General features: G+C 42.1%; 1 protein-coding gene across 13 annotated transcripts in view; it reads left to right on the plus strand.

Moving 5' to 3' along the window:
• KCNIP1 (potassium voltage-gated channel interacting protein 1) overlaps positions 1-19,688 on the plus strand; it is a 573,342-nt gene that overhangs the window by 378,852 nt on the left and 174,802 nt on the right. For 2 of the 13 annotated variants that reach the window (XM_081852163.1, XM_081852166.1), the window contains exon 1: positions 11,570-11,774. The exons of the other annotated variants lie outside the window; for them this stretch is intronic. In XM_081852163.1, coding sequence (XP_081708289.1) covers positions 11,744-11,774 — 31 coding nt within the window. In that variant the 5' untranslated portion in view covers positions 11,570-11,743. Of the gene's footprint in view, positions 1-11,569; positions 11,775-19,688 lie in introns of those variants that run through there. 13 annotated transcript variants of the gene reach the window in all.

The following is a 19,688-nucleotide window of genomic DNA, read 5'->3' on the forward strand; positions in this document are numbered from 1 at the left end:
CTAATAATTTATCTTAATATACTGTAATTTTCCATTCTCTCTTTCACCAATTAGCCATCCACTTTTACTTTATTTAATCTTATTTCTCATTAAAACTGATATATTTAAACCTATTCTCTTAAGACATTTCCCCTAGAGTCAGAAAAATTCCATTCCACGATTTCTCCATCTCTCATTAAAAGCAATTTTTTTAAAAAAAAATTCTCAATATATACACTTAAAATTCCCAATTTTCTTTCACCGCCTCCCCTCCCCGGTCTCGGCCCCTGCCAACAGTTCCATCGGCTTACAACAGTCCATCAACCTGGAGATCTCAAATCCGAGGCTCTTAAGTCTTTTTCATGTCCCATCTGCCGATCTTCTTGATAATCTTTAATATTAAGAAACAGTTCTCGGGGGAGCTCCAACCCAAATATGGTCATATTCCTTCTTATCAAGTCTGCCAGATTTCCATAATTAAAGATAGGGCCCAAAAAGTATTCCCGATCTTGTTTCACACTTCTTCCGAGTCCAAAGGCCCCAGAAACTTCGGTCCCCTCCTGGCTCAAATTCATATCCCAAAAGTCATTTGATCCCCACATAAGGTGATCTCTCCACTTTTCATTTTCCAAATCAAGCCAGGCTCCCATCTCCAAAAACTGGCTTCTCCTAATTACAGTCATGTAAGGCCTCAACTTGTAATCCTCCAATTGTCTCTGTAGGGTTAAAGCTCCCCCTTGCATCACTTTAACAACTGAAGATAATAATTCTTTGAGATAGAACGTTTTGTGTTAAGCATCTTTTAAATAAATGTCATTGCCAGGCAGTAACAGGCCAATTTGACTTATTGGAGAAACAATAGAAACATCAATCACCACCATGAGCACAATGGAAGGAATGATATGCTTCCTGCTTTCAAACATTTACCAGTGATGTCTTCTCATATGAGCTCTGTTCCCATCATTTACAAGTTGCATGAAAGGCCATAACCACTTGGGGGGTGTTGCTTAACAATTACCCAGGTGCTCCTATGGGAGGACAGTATTTCAGCAACAATGAATGGTAAATGCATATTCATTCCAATCAATGCACAATCACACTGCCACATTTACTCATGTAATGCGTTAATGCCTTAGCAAGAAGCATTTTAGAATCCAGTTATCAGATGTACCCTCATGGTGTTTACTGTCTCCTTCACCTCAAATTCTGAAATATGCTCCGTAAGTAGTATGTTTTGATGCCACTCTCAGTGGCAGAATTTAGTCCCGTATGTAAGACATCTGTGACTGGGCCTCTTAACATTTAAAAAAAACATTTTAAAAAAACTTAGATACAGAAGGCTCCAATTTTTATCAGAGTAGCAGTGATGGGGATAGTTTATCTGTCAGATCTGTTTGCCTAATCTGTTTTTCCCTCCACATCTGTTGCTAGCCCAGGTGGGTGGGTGGACTTGCTTCATGCTTGTATTTTCCCCCAGGGACTAACAGCAGATTTGGAGCGGATTAATATCAGTAAAATGGCAAGGGAGAAAGGGTTAAACTCCTAGCTGATGCTCTGATCAAATTTGGAGCCCCCAAATATTGGATCATATATCTTTTGCATCACATCTGTTTCAGTCATAACATAAAAAGTAACCTCTTATATACATAGATTGACTGGAGCTATCTGCTGTTTCAAAAATAATGGATTCCTTGTGCAAAGCTAGGAATGAGTAAGCACCATGGTTTTGAAAACTTACACATCAGTCAATACAGGCCAGTTAATGTCTGTCCTTATTTACTGGATGACAACTTTTTAAAGATAAAATGTATTTTTGGAAAAGAATCAGTAGGGCTGCTGCAAATGGAAGTCTTACCTCACTAATCTTTCTCAGTTCTTCAGAGGTGTCAGTATCCAAGCAAATAGGGAGATCTGGTAGATGTTATATACCGTAACTGAACTTACAAAAAGTTTTTGACAAAGTCCCTCACATGGTTGTCCCCTACCAATTTTATCCTCATAACAACCTTGTAATGTGGTTTAGGCTGAGAGACAGTGACTGGTCTAGGGATGTATGAACATTCCTGAATTCCAGCATTCACTCTCACTTTCCTCTAATATTTTCCATTCCACAGCTATTAGCTTATTTTCCACAAGCTTGTCTTCCCTTATGTTGACCACTGATGTAGAAATATATGTGTTTTAATGTTGTTGTTGTTCTTTATGGAACACAAAATAGAGAAGGATATCTTAGCCATCTAACAAGGAATCATGGGGAATTGTATTGACTGGACAGAAAGAAATCCATTTGATAGTTCATTTTCAGCAGATTCCTCTAGCATTCCTAGATCTCCTAAGGTCTCACAGAAAGCTTCATGGTTGAGTGGGGATTTAGATCCTGGTCTTCCAAATCCTATTCCAGCACTCAAACGTCTACACAACACTGGCACGTGAAGTGCTTTTCTCACTCTCGTAATCTTATAAATTTATTTCAATCAATAAAAGGGGTTGCAGTAGATTCATCACATTCAAAATGAATTACTTTTCCACACAATGCATAATTAATTTCTATAATTCATTGCTACAGGATGTAGTCATGGCCAGTAGTTTAGATGGCTTAAAGAGAAATTAGACAAATTCATAGGGATCAAGTCTGTCAGTGGCTTTTGGCCATGATATCTATATGATATCCATGTTCAGAGACAGTAAATAACTGAATATCCATTGATGAGGAGGAAATGAAGTGGAAAGGAGATTTCTAGAGGAATCCAATTGGCCATGTGGGAAATGAGATACCGGTATTAGACAAGATGGACATTTGATCTCATCCATCAGGGCTTATGTTCTTATGATAATTCCTAGGTATACAACTGATATTTCTGCAAATATAAGCTTATGGGAAATCAGAATGTTCAGTTTCACCTCATCTCCGCTCACCTGACTTTACATACTTAAAAAAAAAGAGGAATCTATTTTCCAGGGGTAATTAAGTTCAGCAGCCACAGAGGTGTAAGTTTTTGGGATGATATTTTTGTTTTGCTCCATTGCCTGAACTCATTGATCTCTGCAATTGCACTGTTTTATTGTCCTGAAGTTGCATGCTCATTGAGCACCAGGCAAGGTCACCGAAGAGCATGTTTAGTATCTTGTCTTAAAAGCTCTTTACTAGTGTGTAGATAATTATGTCTGAAGAGCACATAAGCCAGGATGCTGGTTTGCTTGGTGGCTTTCAAGAGAAGTGGCTGCAATTGGAAGAAAATGAATGAACAAAAAATGGAGGCGCCTCAATTACATAAAGCTGAGCTATGCTACAGAAATTTTGTTCTCACATAAATGTAACCTTGATTAGCCTATAAATCCTTAGTGTGGTGCCTAGAAAACCTATCAGAAGCAGTAAGATCTGAAATGGCAGCAGAATTTCTCTAGCCCTTAAATGTTACACATCTTCCAAGCATGCCCCCCATAGCCTAGCAGAACTTGAATGAAGGATCAGGCAGCATATGTTGGGAGCCACCTTTTGAGAGTCACTTAGAGCCATCCTTGTTTGCATAGGGAGATCCTGTTGACAAGGAGCTCACCAGTCCCTCATCACCAACCTTTCTAACTTACCTATTTTTTCAGAGTAGAGCAATTTAGAAAATGTATTTTTAAATGTATCTTTCAGACAATAATTTACACTTGGCACACAGCCACATTCTGTATCCCTTTCTCTACTTCAGACATTGGGGGCAAGCTAGATGTGGCATTAAACATGTTGATAATATAATTTTATTATTTATACCCCACCCATCTTGTCTTTTTTGTGTTTTCTCGTTTTTAAACAGCAATCACCAGGGTTTCAGAGGGATGATCCAGAAAAAAAGATAGTGGGGGTGTGTGTTTGTATAACTCTATCCTCCCTTGCACTTTTCCTACTAAAAACCACATCCCTTGTTTCTGCAGTGATTCATTTGTGGGCAAGCAACAGCTTTGGAAGGGGTTAAAAACCTACCTCCCAGCAGTAGCTGAGGCCCATTTGAACTGATAGGGTGGAATGCAGGGAGGCCAACTGGAGGTGGAGCCAGAACCAATGACAGGAAGAGCCCACTAATCTTAGTTTTGTCCCTCCCCTCCTCCCCACTGAGTTGCAGCTAGGCAGCACTGAGACTGAGGAGGAGGATGCTGATAAGCAGTGTCACATTCCAGACTTCTTGTAAGTAAGGAGGCAGGCTGGCTGGCTGGAGAAAATGAGGTTGGTGGGGTAGTGCCTCACTTTCTCTAAGGGATCAGCCACCATTGTTTTGTCCACACTGTAGTATCGATCTCTGTTATTTAAAAAGAAAAACCACAAGAGACACCAACATTATAAATGGTGCATCTAGCTTAGCCCTAAGGATAGAGCTATAGATTATGTGGAACACAAGGGTGGTGTTGAGTTTCCCACCATAGGTAAAGGTAAAGGGACTCCTGACCATTAGGTCCAGTCGTGACTGACTCTGGGGTTGCGCGCTCATCTTGCTCTATAGGCCGAGGGAGCTGGCGTTTGTCTGCAGACAGCTTCCGGGTCATGTGGCCAGCATGACTAAGCCGCTTCTGGTGAACCAGAGCAGCACATGGAAACGGCGTTTACCTTCCCGCCGGAGCGGTACCTATTTATCTACTTGCACTTTGACGTGCTTTCGAACTGCTAGGTTGGCAGGAGCAGGAACCGAACAATGGGAGCTCACCCCGTCGCAGGGATTCGAACCGCCGACCTTCTGATCGGCAAGTCCTAGGCTCTGTGGTTTAACCCACGGCGCCAACCGCGTCCCTTTCCCCCCATAGCATGCAGCTTTATTCATTGATTGACTGACCACTTTTAGACCAATTTTCATTACCAAAGAACTATAGAGTGATTTCCATAGAGAGAACAACAACTACCAGACTTTTAGAAGACATCTGAAGGCAGCCCTGTTTAGGGAAGCTTTTAATGTTTGATGTATTGCAGTATTTTAATATTTTTTCTGGAAGCCACCCAGAGTGGCTGGGGGATCCCAGTCAGATGGGCGGGGTATAAATAATAAATTATTATTATTCCTACATAATATCTAACAATCTATTATACAAAGAAGCAACCATAAACCAACAAGGAATTCTAGTGAATATTACGACTACCACAGATAACAGCAGTGGTCCAACTCATCCCAGATCTTGAATAGCCTAGACTATTTATCAAATTCATAGGAGAACAGATGTTGGAGTTTCCCATGCCCTTGAGGTGAAGATAACTGCACAGCTAAGGGGGCATTACTGTCATTATAATTTACCTTGTGGTGTGTCTGCCCGCCATTGCATGGTGCTTGATATCCCTGCCTTGGTCAGGGAAACGCACATTACAAACATAGCAAGCCTATTAAACTTGGATGTGTTTATACTGATGGGCAGTGGCTCTAAAGGGTTTGAGACAGAAGTCTTCTCCAGCCTTGCCTGGAGATGCCAGGGTTTGAACCAGATACCTTTTGCCTGCAAAGCAGTAGCTCTACTACTGAGTAGCAGCCCTTGCCACAGTAATATATGGACACAGGCTTTGTGATGTTAGAGGCAGAGGTGGAAAACTCATCCCAGGGGTCCATTTGGGGCAGTAGCCCTATTTTCTGCACAGTGTGTAGTTCTACCCTATGAATAGCATCTTGAAAAGACAGGCATTTTTATTTCACCTGGAATACTAACGGTAAAGGTGATGAAAGAAGGTTGTGCTATGTATGTATTGTGGTACTTGTCAACAGTGGTGCTACAAAGCAAACTCCGCTTTCAGAATATGCTCAGTGCATGGTTCATTCGAACACCTGCATATTTCTTTTCAAACAACATGAAATCTGGTTTAATGACAGCACACATCTTCTGTAATAGCTGATCAAGAAGGGCTTGTGTTTCATTGAGGTATAATATATCGCTCTATCTGGCCATAATTGCCCTTAAAGCAACAATTCCTCCTGCTTGCCCATTTGTCAGATTCTCAGCATTAAGCTTGTATGTTATAATTAAAGTGAAATAAAGAAATCATTTTGCCTGCAAGAGTCTTGTTATTTCAGGCTGATTAATGCTGCTTCAAACTGCACAGTGAAGATTGAGGCTGCTGAGTGAGAGTCGGAGAGCTTAGATATTCAAATCTTAACCTTTAAAATCCTATAGATTTTAAGAGGCAGCGATAACCTTTCTATGAGATTTTTAAGGCAAACTTCTCTGTTCAACAGCATGACATAGTTTTGTATTCAGCTGGAAGGGGAAAATTAGGGATTTGAATTAGGGAGTGAAACAGTTTTCCATTTAATTCTGACAATTTTGAGGGCAGTTGTATAAAATCTATTTATGAAGAGCCTCATTACCGCCATTCCTTGTGAGACTGTAGAGTTGTTTTCTGTGTGGGATCTCTTACTCATCCGGCTTCCATTTGAAAGATACCAGAGGATTCATGGGTAGATGCTAAATTAATCAAAATACATTCAGACCACAGGCTAGCCGGTGCAAATACAATATTATTATGTGAGGTGGCCTTGGCAACACAGTGTAGCTAGGAACAAATGCAAAAACACCCATGTGCGCATCTTGGACATATTTGTGTCCTGCCAGTGCTCTAGCAAGTAAAACCCTGCCAAAGCCTTTGAGAAAACCTTGAAAATGATTTGCAGATTTCTGGAATTCTGACACCTGCTGTGACAGTCGATAAAAATGTGAATTATTATAGCCACTGAAGAAGTGTTGAAGGCTAAGCTGTCGCACAATTTATAATTATACTTATGAAATGCCAATCATTATGACAAGTGGGCTTGGGGTGAATAAGGATAACTTGTACTCTGCTGGAAGCCTGTGTATGTCGCTGTGTGTTTGTGTGTCTGTGAATTCTGTGCAGCATGCAGTGGCATAGCTAGGGCTTTTGCCTCCTGGGGCGGTCACTGAGTTTGCCGCCCCTCTCACTGTTTCTCATCCGGGAGTCTCGCCAACTTGCCATGGTCCTCCCCTCTGCTCCGACTGTCCTTCCCTTCTTTTCCTCCCACTTCCCAAGCGGTGGGAAGGAACTCAATTCCTGTCATCTTAGACTCCGCCTCTTATTTGCTTTGCTTAATGCCTCATCATGTTCTTTTGTTTCTCTAGCTTCAACCACAGACAGAACTCAAGCACCTATTCCTGCCAGGCAAAAGGACCCAAAAATAGTGCAAAGCAGGAGCAATAAGGGAGAATGTAATCTCTCATACCTGCATGCTGCTTCTGTGGACAGCTATAATACTGCTCAAGTACGGTGGATTTAGGTGGTGTCATAAGCGCCCCCCCATGCCTGTGACAAGCCCTGTTGGGCCTTCTCATGGCCTGCTACAGGCATGTGAAAGCCTGATGGGGCTCGTTGCAGGCACGGGAAGGCCCGGAGAGGCCTGGCGCAGCGATGCTTGCCCCTCAATGGGGGGGGGGGCTTAGCCCCATTCCAATTTTTTTTTGGGGGGGGTCTGAGGTCCCCTCAGCCATAGGAAGTTGGTGGTATGGTCAGATGAGGCCTGCCATCTTAAACCTTCCCAAATCTAAGTAAGCGCTTCACAAAATTCCATGTTTAAAAAATCCACGAATTGCAGCAAGGCAGGAAAGCTTTAAAGCAGGGAGATGTGGAAAGGTGTGAAGGGGCAGAGGGAGAGAGAAAAGAGTTGCCCTGTTAATTTGTTCTCAACTTCCAAAACACAGCCCATTACCTGAGTATAGGTGCTTAAGGGCTACTGAGTGCATTGCAGCCAAGAGAGAAGCGGCTTTGCGCAGTGAGGCTGCTCGCTCTCACCTGTCACCTGCCTCTGCCTCCTGGTGGTGGCAGTAAGGGTGATGCCTGAGCCTGAGTGGGTTCAGGGGGCGGCGGCACAGGCACATGCTCTCCCCACTGATAAAGAGGGAAGGCGAGGGAGGGCAGAAAGGGAGCAGTGAAGCCCGGCAGTGCCCCCCCTCACTATGCAGCTCTGTAGCGCCTGTGGTAGGCCACTCCTCCCACCCCCACCCCTTTTCTCCAACTGTGGCAGCAGGGACACATGGATCCCTGCCACACCTTGGAGGCCAGGTAGACAATCAGTGTTTGTCAGGAGACAAATGTTTGCTCTCACTCCAACAGCATCTCCAGGTGTAGCATTCTACTTTTTCTCATTGGCATGAATGGCAGTCATTCATTGAGAGATATATTTAAAAAGTACAGGGTTGCCTCTACTGCAGTTAGAGTATGGTTATCAGACATCCCCGTTTCCTGGGGACAGTCCCCAGATTTGCAAATAAGTCCCCGGATAAATTCCATTCCCCGGAATGTCCCCGGATTTCATCTAATGCCCCCCAGGAAACGCATCAGCAGCAGTCTCAGCAGCTCGGAGCAGTTGGCTCTGGCTGGCTTCAGGAGCTGCTCAGAAGTCCCAATATGATGATGGTGCAGGGGCTCTAAGATGCAGCTTTCCGGCTGCCTCCACCTTCCCTGACCCCAGCAACTAAGCTGTGAAGGGAGGCTTCATGCTGCCTATCAGAGCTTGCATGCAAGCAGGAGGGGGCAGGGATCTCTCAGTTAGGCAACGGGAAACCTCCCTTCCCAGCTGAGGGATCCCCACCCCCTTCTGCTTGCACGCAAGTAGGAGTGGGATTGGGGCTGCTCCGATGGGAAGGGAGGCATCGCACTGCCCGAGCCTCGCCACCACCGCTCTTGGCCCTCCTCCTCCACTTTCCATGACTGACCCATCACACACCACTTCCCCACAACCACCACTGAACTAACAACTCAGGGGCTGCCCAGGCTCATGGAGAAAGGAGATAGAAACCTCGGAGGAAGCAGAAACGTGGCGGTTGAGGTCAAGGCGGCAGCGGCCCCTCTTACACCACTATCGCTGCAGCATCAACGCCCCAAATATGTAGCAATCAATCAGTTAATTAATTAAAGTGTCCCCAAATTCATTGGAAAAAAATCTGGTAACCTTAAGTTAGAGGCAAATATCTCCCATAAAGGAACTGTCTTTAGAGACCAGCTACCCAAAGTTGGGGTTGATGTACTAATCATTCCTCCGCTAGAACACCCAACTGCAGACTTTTATGTTTTCCTCTTCCTTGCATAGAATGCTGATCAGTTGGATTCCATAAACTGATTCCCTCCCTGGCAGCAGCCCTTTCTTCTTAAACTTTTCTTTGCTATCAACAGCCTCAAATATGCCTATGGAGCTATTAGCGATTAATTCATCTCCAAATGGTGATTATGGGGTCTGTAATGAATACTAATATGACTTATTTTCCTCCCTAGCAGGGCTTTTGCATTTTGCAACATTGCCTTGTTTTATAGATTATTCATATGTAACAATGGTTAAATATGCAAATTTACAGCAGATAACTCTCTCCAGAGGGGAAGAGCAGAGCTGCCCCTGGGTCCCGTTTAGAAAATTAAAAACAGAGGGTGATTAATACATTGGTATAATAACTATCCCTATTTCCCAGCCTAAGGATTTTCTTGGGGGGGGGGCAGTTCTTCCTCTGTTTTTGCTTACAGCCGCTTGAGCACCTTCAGAGAATTTCAAGGGCAGACAGAAGACTTTCTGTCATTTCTGTAGCACCACTCTGCACATTGCTTCTATTTTTCTTTCACATCTTCAGGAAAAAACACACCTGCTCTCAGTTATAATCTTTACCCACTTACCATGGGACTAAAAAATTAGATAGGTAAATATGAACCCTTTCCCCCAGAAACAGTTACCTGCCCTGGAGCTCATGGGGATGGTGGCTTTGGATTAAACAGACTACATACTCAGATCATTGAAAGCTGTGGTGACTTTATCCACAGAAACGTGAAATGGCTGTGCTCTTCCTAGGTTTCTGTGTTGTGAGTTTTTCATTAACTCCTTAGTTTATTTTAAATTTGGTGTTTTGCTTGTGATTTGCAGTAGTGGATGGCATGGTTGAAATGACACTCAAATGACCTCCTGACAGCTGAGTTATTGGGAAGGAGTTGTTGGGAAGGAGAGGAATGGCGAGGCAGCAGGGAGGTGGGTTGGTCCAAAAGTAGTGATGGAGCTAATCTGGCACTCTTGCTGATGCCATTGTACTATGCTAACTTCCCCACCACCTGGCCACCCCCCTCTCCTTCCTACGAAGAAGTGACTCAGTGGTCAGAAGCTGGGTTGTAGAGGCAATCTTCAGGGGGAAAACTGGAATGCAGGGTGCGTGCGCAACTTATTGAGTTACACATCTTTGGTCTCTGAAATCTTGCTCAGCTCAAAGAAGCTAGCACAATTTAAAACTTCTTCTCCCTGCAGCAATGTACCTGAAACTAAAGGCAATTTTTTATTTATTTTAGTGTTGGATGCAGTAGCACTTGATGTTGTGACAAACTGAAAATTATCTAGGCCAGCATTGTTAATTCTGACAGGCAGTGGCTCTCCAGTGTCTTAAAGAGAGGTCTTCCCCTTATTACCTACAACCTTTAAATTGAAGCTACTGGTGGTTGAACTTGGGACCTGAGTTATGGTCCACCTTCCGGGAAGCAGAATCAATTCTGCACAGCAGGAGTACTTAATTTATACATTTCTGATCTCCAAATGTGCGCTTTCTTGGCAGCCAGCACAGGATAAGCTGATGCAGATTAGGATTTTAAAAGTGTATTTATTTATTTATTGGTGCTACTACACATATTGTGTTTCACACATTGTATAATTCGACGGGAGAAAAGCGTGAATTCCTTGTGTTACCTTGAAGAGCATGTACAATCGATATTCCCTAGTATACCACCCACCATGAACACGAGTTGCAGCACTGACTTGTTAATATCACAACAGAGGAGCCACACAAAATAGGCTTTCAAACATTCACATGCTGTGGCCTTTCAAATCATTGCAGTGTTCTGTTCCAAACTCCTACTGTTTTGATTTGAGCTAGAAGAGAGGTTTTTGAGCAGACTGCTGCTCTGCAGTAACCAAACAGTACCAATCTGTTTACTGTTTGGAAAGATGACTTCTAGGAGTTTGGTACACTGTGAGTTAAATCTGGCAAAACAAAGTAGAGACTGATGGAATGTGATTACATGACAGCTGTTCAATGGCTTTTGTAACAGAGTCCCTCACACCAGCTCCTGGCTGGTATCCATATCTTTTATAAAACTAATAGTAAAGGTTTGCCTTATACAAATAATTATACATTCAGTGGTTATAAAGAACTAAACATCCAGCCACTTAATCTCTTATTTTAAAGTATTCATGTTTGTAGCTCCAAGTCAGCAACTGTAAACCCTAAAATTTGATGATTTGGACTTTGGGGAATGTCTGGTATAGAAGAAAAACATCAGAGTGATGAACCCTAGAGAGTTGCTCTCCAGTGGTCTGCTAAACACTCCTTCTCCACACATTGGAGAACCGATTGATAACAGGAAGGTATAAGGTACTTAGCTAAATAGACTCCAGAGTCATACCTGTGGTTAAGGGAGCAAGCCTACACTCAAAGGATACTGCAGATCTCCCTCTTTGAAAAGAGTAGCTTCCTCAGTGTGGCAGCAGAATGGAGCCGTAACTCTCGCCGACATGCTAACACTTCCTCATGTGTTGCAGAGCCAGAAACAGGGCATTCCAGGGGCATGCTGGGAGTATGTGGGGGAAGGTTGTGGATCTATAAGCTCCAAAGCGCCCTCATTTCCTGCCCCCTAGAGGCCCTGGAGATGGTGGGGTTAATTCCTTCCCATTGCGATCAATGAGATAGACTCTTAAAAAGAAAAAGAAAGGAAAGGATGGAAAACCCCCAGGAAAAGTCTTCACTCACCTTCCACATTGCCTAGCAGCAGCAGCAGCAGATGCAGCAATTGGCTCTGCCCACCCAGGAAGGTAGGATTACTCTGTAAATTATTCAAGGCCTGAAATGGCCAGATTTTATGTATGCTTCTTTTTGCAACATAGGCAAGTGAGTGTTCCCAGGGTATCAAGTTTTACTTGGCAGTTTATTCCTTTGGAGTTCAGTGGAGAAGATTAGAATACAGCAAATGTGACATCAGTGGAGCTTTGGGGAATATTTCTATGGAATTGGGGCTGATCTACTTCCTCAGTGCTTTTTTATTTTATTTAAATATATGTGCTTTGTACCTCAGTTTGAATGAGATTGACCTAGGAAAAACCCACATAGAAGATACTGCCTGTAGTAAAAGTGATTTAAAAGATAATAACTACTGGCTGTAATCTAGATGGGTGTGCACTGGAAGTGCAGAACTCTGAGAGATTTTGCTAGCCTTATAGAAATGCATTTTGCTTCTGTCAGATTTCCTCTGACTCCCCACCCCCCTGCCACAAAACCCTTCAAATTCACTCTTGTGTACATATACAGATTTGATTTAAAAGTATTTCCTCTCAGGTTCTGATTCACAGACGTCTAAAACTGCTTTTCAAAAAGCAGTTTGGGAGTTTTACACATGAACCACTGGAAGGCAGAGAAAAATGCATCTCCTCAGCCTGTAAGGCTGGAGTGGGAAACTTGTAGCTCTCCAGATGTTGTTGGTCTATAACACCCATCATACATGACTATTAGTTGTGTTGGCTGGAGCTGGTGGGACTTTTAGAAAACAGACTCTGTCTCTACTGCCTTTCCAATAACAGAACAGAAGTGTGTGTGTTTTTGGCTGTGCCCTAAAATGCAACTGACTAACCAGGATCGTGTGGCACATGGCAGGCTGACATCCTGGTTTTTGAGCGTGCTGTAGCTTCTGTGCCATGCTGTCGTCATTCCTGAGTCTGACAATATGTTCAGAGTCTGTACAGTGGCAGTTGTGACTAATCTGACCTAACCTTGGTTGTAAGAGGATAACTGGGAGATTAGCATGCTTTAGTGGGAGTTGATGGAACTTGCCCCTTATCACATTTTTTAAAATGCCTTTGTTCCTATTGGTATTCATCCTTTTTTATTCTTTCATATGCTAGCTTCTTCTTTTTTAAAAAGATGGATCACTAACTAGTTCAGGCACTTAATTAATTAAATGAATTGGATCCATCTCATGTAGATTAATGGCAAACTTTTAAGAGTTGAATATGATTACATCAGATGACTAAAATGATATAATATACCACATCCACAGAAATCAGTTGAGTATATTTGCCCACCAAGAGAGAGCAAGGTACTGTATCCCACCGCCCAATATTTGTTCCATGTTGGTTTGCACAGCAAGGAACAGAAAATGCAATTGCAGCTCATTTCAGATATTCCTGCTTTTTCTCTTTCCTAATAGCAAATAACATAGAATGTCATTAGATTAATCTATGGTAAAGACACATTCTGAATGCAGTGCACAGTTCTAGGCATTCAATCTCAAAAAGCAACAGGATCAGGGGCGTAGCTAGCTGCTCCGGCACCTGGAGCAGCGGGGGGCAGGGCGATCTGCCCACGGGGGCGTCACGGTGATCTGCCCATGGGGTTGGTGTGGCAATCCACTCACAGAGTCCGCCTGGTGGACGCAAGCCACACGCTGCCGTTTCTGGCGGCATGCAGCCCAAGCCACCACATCACTCCCAGGAGAGACGTGTGGCTTGGTCGCGCTGCAGGCCAGGCCCTGCGATAATTGCCCGCGATAATCCCCCTGTGGTGTGCTATTTTGTCATCCCCTCTCAAGGATTACACCCAGGGCGGACTGCACTCCCCGTACCCCCCTTCCTACGCCCCTGAAAAGGATACCAAAGAACTTTAAAGAGTACAGAAATGAAACTAAAATGATCAGGGCATTTTAGGAGGAAAGGATCTGATCCAACTAAGCAATTTTTTAATTTTTAATTTCAACTTTACTGAGGCCCAAATGAGATAGTTTTACTGCCAATAACAGCAGTTACTGATTTACCTCACCATTCCTACTCTGTTCTTACTTGTGTTCTGATGACACAGCAGCCTCCATTGTCATCAGCCAATATTGTGGGGTATTGCTTGGGAAATACGCTGTGCATTTATGATGTGGATAAGCACTGCTAGACATGGCAGAGTAGGAGGAGAGAGTTAAGTACAAGGCTGTGGTTTTCACAGTAGATACCTGAGACTGAAACACATTTGTTAACATTTCTGTTCTTTGCAATGTACCCTTTGCTTTGGACAATTTTGTATTGCCTTTTGCATTTTGGAAAGCCTTGTGTTCTGAGGAGTAGCTCAGTGAACTACTCAGTCATTTCTGATTGAAAAATCAATACACTCCAACATCATTTGGCATATAAATCTGTAGAAATGCCATTTTAGCTCCCCGTTTTGTTAGTTTGGGTCTTTCTTAGTCCTTGTGTAAGGCAATCTGTTTCTAAATGGAGTCAAGGTAAATGCAGGATAATTACCAGTCTCATACTACTCACACATTCCATGAATTCCTGAGAAACAAATTAACTTGGTTGGGGGCATAGGCCAGATCCTGGAGGCTTCTGGTTTATGTAGAAGAAAAGGTCACAAATCTGAACTCATTTGTTTTTCTTTTGAATAATCTGTTATTGGCAAGTCTGATAGTGCCAATCTATCTGCCACTTGAGGACCTTGAACCAGCTCGCAAATACCTTTGTCAGGGCACAGCATCAGTAGTCAGAACCATAACATCCCCAGACACTCATCACTTATCAGACATAGCCAATATTGGTCAGAGTTTTAGCATACCGCTCAGGTCTTACATCGACCAGCAGATCAGACCTCTTGCCATTATAATCTTGTATTGATGTAGCTGCTGTTTGGAAGGACAATCATCTCTCCAATGTGACATTTGTTTAAAATTGTTCTGTAAATTTTATGTGTTAAGGGTTGTGTGGGGTGGTTTATGAAAACCTGGTAGTTGAGCAGTGTGTTTTCCCAAAATGATTTGTGATCTGAGAAATTACTTGAAGAGTGCCCTGACTACAGCATAAGGAATTAACAAGTAGGACAGGATTGGGGGGGGGGGCATTTACGTGTAGGAGCTGCTTTCTTTTTATTAAGAGCAAAGCTTCTTTTCTTTTTATATAAAAAGTGTGTATATGCAAAGGTAGCGTAGCCTACAGTTTTTAAGAGCCTCTCTTTTAATAAAGATTAATGTCCTGTTATCAACCAAGTCAGGGGAAAGGTGGTTGAGGTGTGTTCTTCTGGTGCAGACATCTCCAGATAATCTTACTGCCAGTTGATATATTGCAATCTAAAGTACTAAAATGACAGTAATCCTAATCATGTCGGACTACTTGAAATGCATCATTGGAAGGTGGTGGCTCTAATGTTGCATGCATAAAAAACTGAGGTGTAGGGAAAGGTGATTAACAGTGCAATTTAAAGAAAGTTTGCCAAGAATTAAACGCAATTTGAATTCAAAGGCATTTACTTCCCATTAGGTAGGACAATCCTATATACCGTATTTTCTCGTGTATAAGACTAGGCTTTTTTCTTAATAAATTATGTCAAAAATTAGGAGGCGTCTTATACACGGATAGTGCCGAGGCCATTTTCTGAAATCCGAGTTCCCCAAAATAGGGGGTGTCTTATAGATGGAAAAATACGGTAAATCCCTGCACTGGTCTCTATTTAGGGTTTAGGATTGTAGGACTATAGATGTGTTAGAAGGAATATAGAGTAGGAACATAGAGTAAGTTTGGTATAGACTGCATGGATTATTTTTTAAGAGACAATTTTGTTGACTATTTGACTTGTAGCCTGCCCTGGGGTTCAGGGATGAAAGATGGGATATATATATAGGGTTTTCATATTTTAAGAAGTAAAAATCCAGACACAAAAAGTTGTTGAGCTTTTTAAAGGAAAGTTGTTGAGCTTTGTGTTGAGCAATGTGTCCTTTTAAAAAATAACTCTTTTACAACTGTGTGTGTATGTGTCTACACACACACATATATAATTAAGAAACATACTTTGACCACATTTAGTAATTTTGTAGAATGTAGCATGAATACAAACACTCTGTGTTCCATATATGTGTAATTGATATGCTATATAGCAAGCAAAGAGACTTGGGCTGTGTTTATTGGCATGCTTTTCCACGCAAAGAGTGAGAATCAATAGTTCTCTTATTAAAGAGAGAGCAGGGACTATAATTCAGGAACTGCAGGCCACTTAGCTATTAACAAAATTATGATTTCCTGTCCAGTAGAAAAATGTCAATAATTTCACCGTACTGAGAGAATCCACTGGGGCACAAAACTCATGGTCTGAATAACACATTGGCTCACATAATGGATTGTGTATTCTGGAGCATTAGGAGCTGAAGAGTTACTGGGGGCAGTGCAAATATACCAAACACATAATATATTGTGAAATCTTGTAAATGGTTACTTCACACAGTCATTTTTGTGGTTGTTCTTGGGCATGAAAATGCCTGGAGTCATGCTGGGGAATTTCAGTTGAATTGGTGGTGTACAGTTACTCTGTGAAGCCATTTCCAAGATTGTAGGAAGCCATTGTAATGTTGAAATGGCTTCAAAGTGTGCTGACATCCTGCTGGTTCATGGTACATTTCTTCATGTTATCCCATATCAGACTGGATCCAAGTTGCTGAGATCTAGTATTTATTTGCAAAGGTGTGCATAGTGAAGACTTTTAGGAAATGAAAGTGATGCTTGATGATGATCGACATCCTGACAATCTGAAACAGGGATTCTCAAAGTGTGGTCCTCAGATCACCAGTGGTTCATGAGCATCACCCAGGTGGTCCACACTTGCATCTAATGTGTGTGTCAAGAACTGTGTGAGCAATTGCTGCTTCATGGTTCTTAGAACCTAGACTTCCCATGTGAAAACTCTGGGAACCCTGTCCTCTTTTTCACCTGGCTACTCTAGAAACAAGAGTGGAGGAACACGGGGCAGCCTGGTTGCCTGCCATTGTTTCCATCTTTTGGGTTTCTAAATTCAAACTTGGATGGAACCTTCATTTTTGTCTAATTTGGTAGAGATCTTCTAAGACTCTAAAAATACAATAACTGTGCAAGGAAGCAGCATGCCTCCCTTTCCCCTTTCCCGCTGCAGGAGATATATGCTCCTGAATAAGAAAAAGAAGATGTACCAACTAACTGAACAAAAGCAATAGCAATACTTGAATGTTGCAATTATATTTGGATGGAGTTTGGAAGCCAGCAGAAAATACATTCTATACTAGTTTCTATAAAATATCGGTCACTGTTGTGAAAAAGCTTACAAGTTCCAGACGGGAAAGTTTATATACCAAACTCCAGATCTCTGACAGCATGAAGTCAGACATAAGGGAGAAATGCATTCAGATTAAACGAATATAACCCAAAGAATTCTCGAATTACAGCATAATAAATAAAATTCCACGGGGCTGTAGCAAAGTTTAGAAGTAGTCCGTATGCTTACTCTCCACAGGTAGACTGGCAGATGCAGTTGTTAAAATGTTCTTTTTTATGGAAAGCAGCTGGTAGTTCACTAGCATATACACTTGGGAAATTATGCACCAAGAAGTCAGCTGCAGGATGTATAAGGCCAGACTATTGATGCTGAAGTTTAAAATCAAAAGGCTCTCCAGATATATAAAACCAAATCTATACTCATCATGGGATCCTGTTCAAGTAAAGAAAATACGTAAATTTGAGAGACTCTTCTTTCCACTGCAATAAATGGGTTGTATGGGTTGTGCCTAGTGCTTCCTCAGGTATGTAATGGGTAGGAGTTTCCAGCAGTATCCTTTTCAAGATGCTTCTGCTAAGGAGGGCATGAAGGCAAAAGACTTTCCTCGTTGATTGTCCCCAGCACTTGTATTTATAGGTACTGTATATATAAACTCTTAATATGGAGATTCCATTTAAACCATTATGGCTCATCCCTGTTGATAAGACATACCACCCCATGATCAGCCATTGATATCAGATGTCATTTTCATTTTCCCACTAGAATTGTCCAGATCTCCCCACGCCCACCCCCTGAGTCTGTTTACAGTAACTCTGAGATTCTCCAACGAGAACTACCAATATGCTTTGTGCCAAGCACTCTGCTTTATTGTTTTAGCTATGCCAGAAGTACATTGAGCTTTCCCACTAGACTTTCCTTAGCAATGTGCAAGAGATGATTTCCCCCGGCTGTAGCTAGAGAACTTTAAGGTTGCAGCTGAATCTGAAGAAGCTCATGAGAATCTGGTGCATATTTAATAAGTGATTACCATGGTCCATGCACATTTATTCTCATGGTTTTCTGTTGAACATGTCTGTTCCCTCCTCAAGATGAAAACCATGTGGTTATTTTATGTTTGCTATTAAGGATTGTAATTAAGCCACACTGTTGGCTAGAAGCTGAAGACATGGGAAGTTTTCATCTGTTAGCCCAGTTGCAGCATAGTTTAGGCCCTGCTTGTAATTCATAGCATTCAATTTAAATTACTGCTATATAGAGGGAAAGACTCAGCCCATGGTGATGTAAAGAGGGAGTTTTAGAAGTACCATGATTCTTCCTCCCCTTCATTACTAAGTGTCACAGGAGACATTTATCTTTCTGTCACTGCTGTTCTGTACTCTCTGGAATTTAATAGATGTTACTTTTTTTTACTGTAGTTATAGACATGTATTACATACACATTAAGAGCCTGGGGAGTGTCATTTGAACAGAGCATGAATTGTAGAGCAAGCAAGGAAAGCAATATATATTTATGGGGGTTTGCTAGTCTCCAAAGTGGGAACAATGGGACTCATGAGCTGTTCTTCATTTTTATTCATTTATGGGCACAGTCTTGAAGGCACAAAGTAGAGCTTTTTCAGAAATGCAGACCCCACCCACTCTGCACAGGCACAACATTTCAGGCTACTCTGGTGAAGGTGAGGAGGGAAGGTTCAAGAGCTGCTCACAATGTGACAAGAGGGCAGCTGTTAAAGAAAAGAAGAAAAAACAAAGTCCCTCTGCCTGAATAGTACAGTATCTAGCTGGATTGCAATTTGTGACTATATTCTAGCCCTTAGTTACATATGCATAAATTATAGTGGTCTGAACAGCACATATTAGGCATACTCTGTATTCCACTTTTTGGGGCCTATAATATGGCCTGGACAGTGCTGAGTTACACAATTTTCAGTACTACCCACTGTTTATTACTATTGCAGTAGTAAAATTTAATAAGCAGTGTAGTAACTAAGCAGTTAAATGTGCAATTTTGGAGCAAAAATCCACCTTTAGAATTTTCTTTCCTGTTCACTTCAGCTTATGTCCTTTTATCTTCTCATATATTGCACTTGCACAAGCTTTTCTGTACACAGTTCAGCAGATCTGTACAAATACTTTATTCGGAATACAGACTGAGCTCTTGAGTAAAGAGATACTGCTATACACTTCCACCTAACTCTGTTTTGTAAGGTACATAATAACACAACAGGAGCCCTGCTGGATCAAGAAACAGGCCCATCTGGTCCAGCATCCTGTTCTCACAATAGCCAACCTAGGGGGAAGCCCACAGCAGAAGGCAGCATTCTCTCCACTGGTGATTCCTAGCAAATTGGTATTTAGGGGGATCCTGGCTTTGACAGTGGAAGTACAGTAGAACTTTGCCACTGTGGCCAGTTGCAATCGATAGCCTTATTCTCCATGAATTTATCTAGTCCTCTTTTAAAGCTGTCTAAGCTCCTATATCCTGTGGGAACAAATTTCAGAGTTTAACTGTATGGAGAAGTATATTTCAGTCTGTCCTGAATATTCCAAACATTCAGTTTCATGGGATGGCCCAAAGTCCTAGAATTTTGAGAGAGGGAGAAAAGAGATCTCAAATGAACTGATTTGAAACTGGCTTGTTACTGGAAACCTGGCTTGTTACCTGGAAGTAGATATGGACA

This window comes from Podarcis erhardii, assembly GCF_964252035.2.
Source record: "Podarcis erhardii genome assembly, chromosome: 2".
NCBI classification, from domain to species: Eukaryota; Metazoa; Chordata; class Lepidosauria; order Squamata; family Lacertidae; genus Podarcis; species Podarcis erhardii.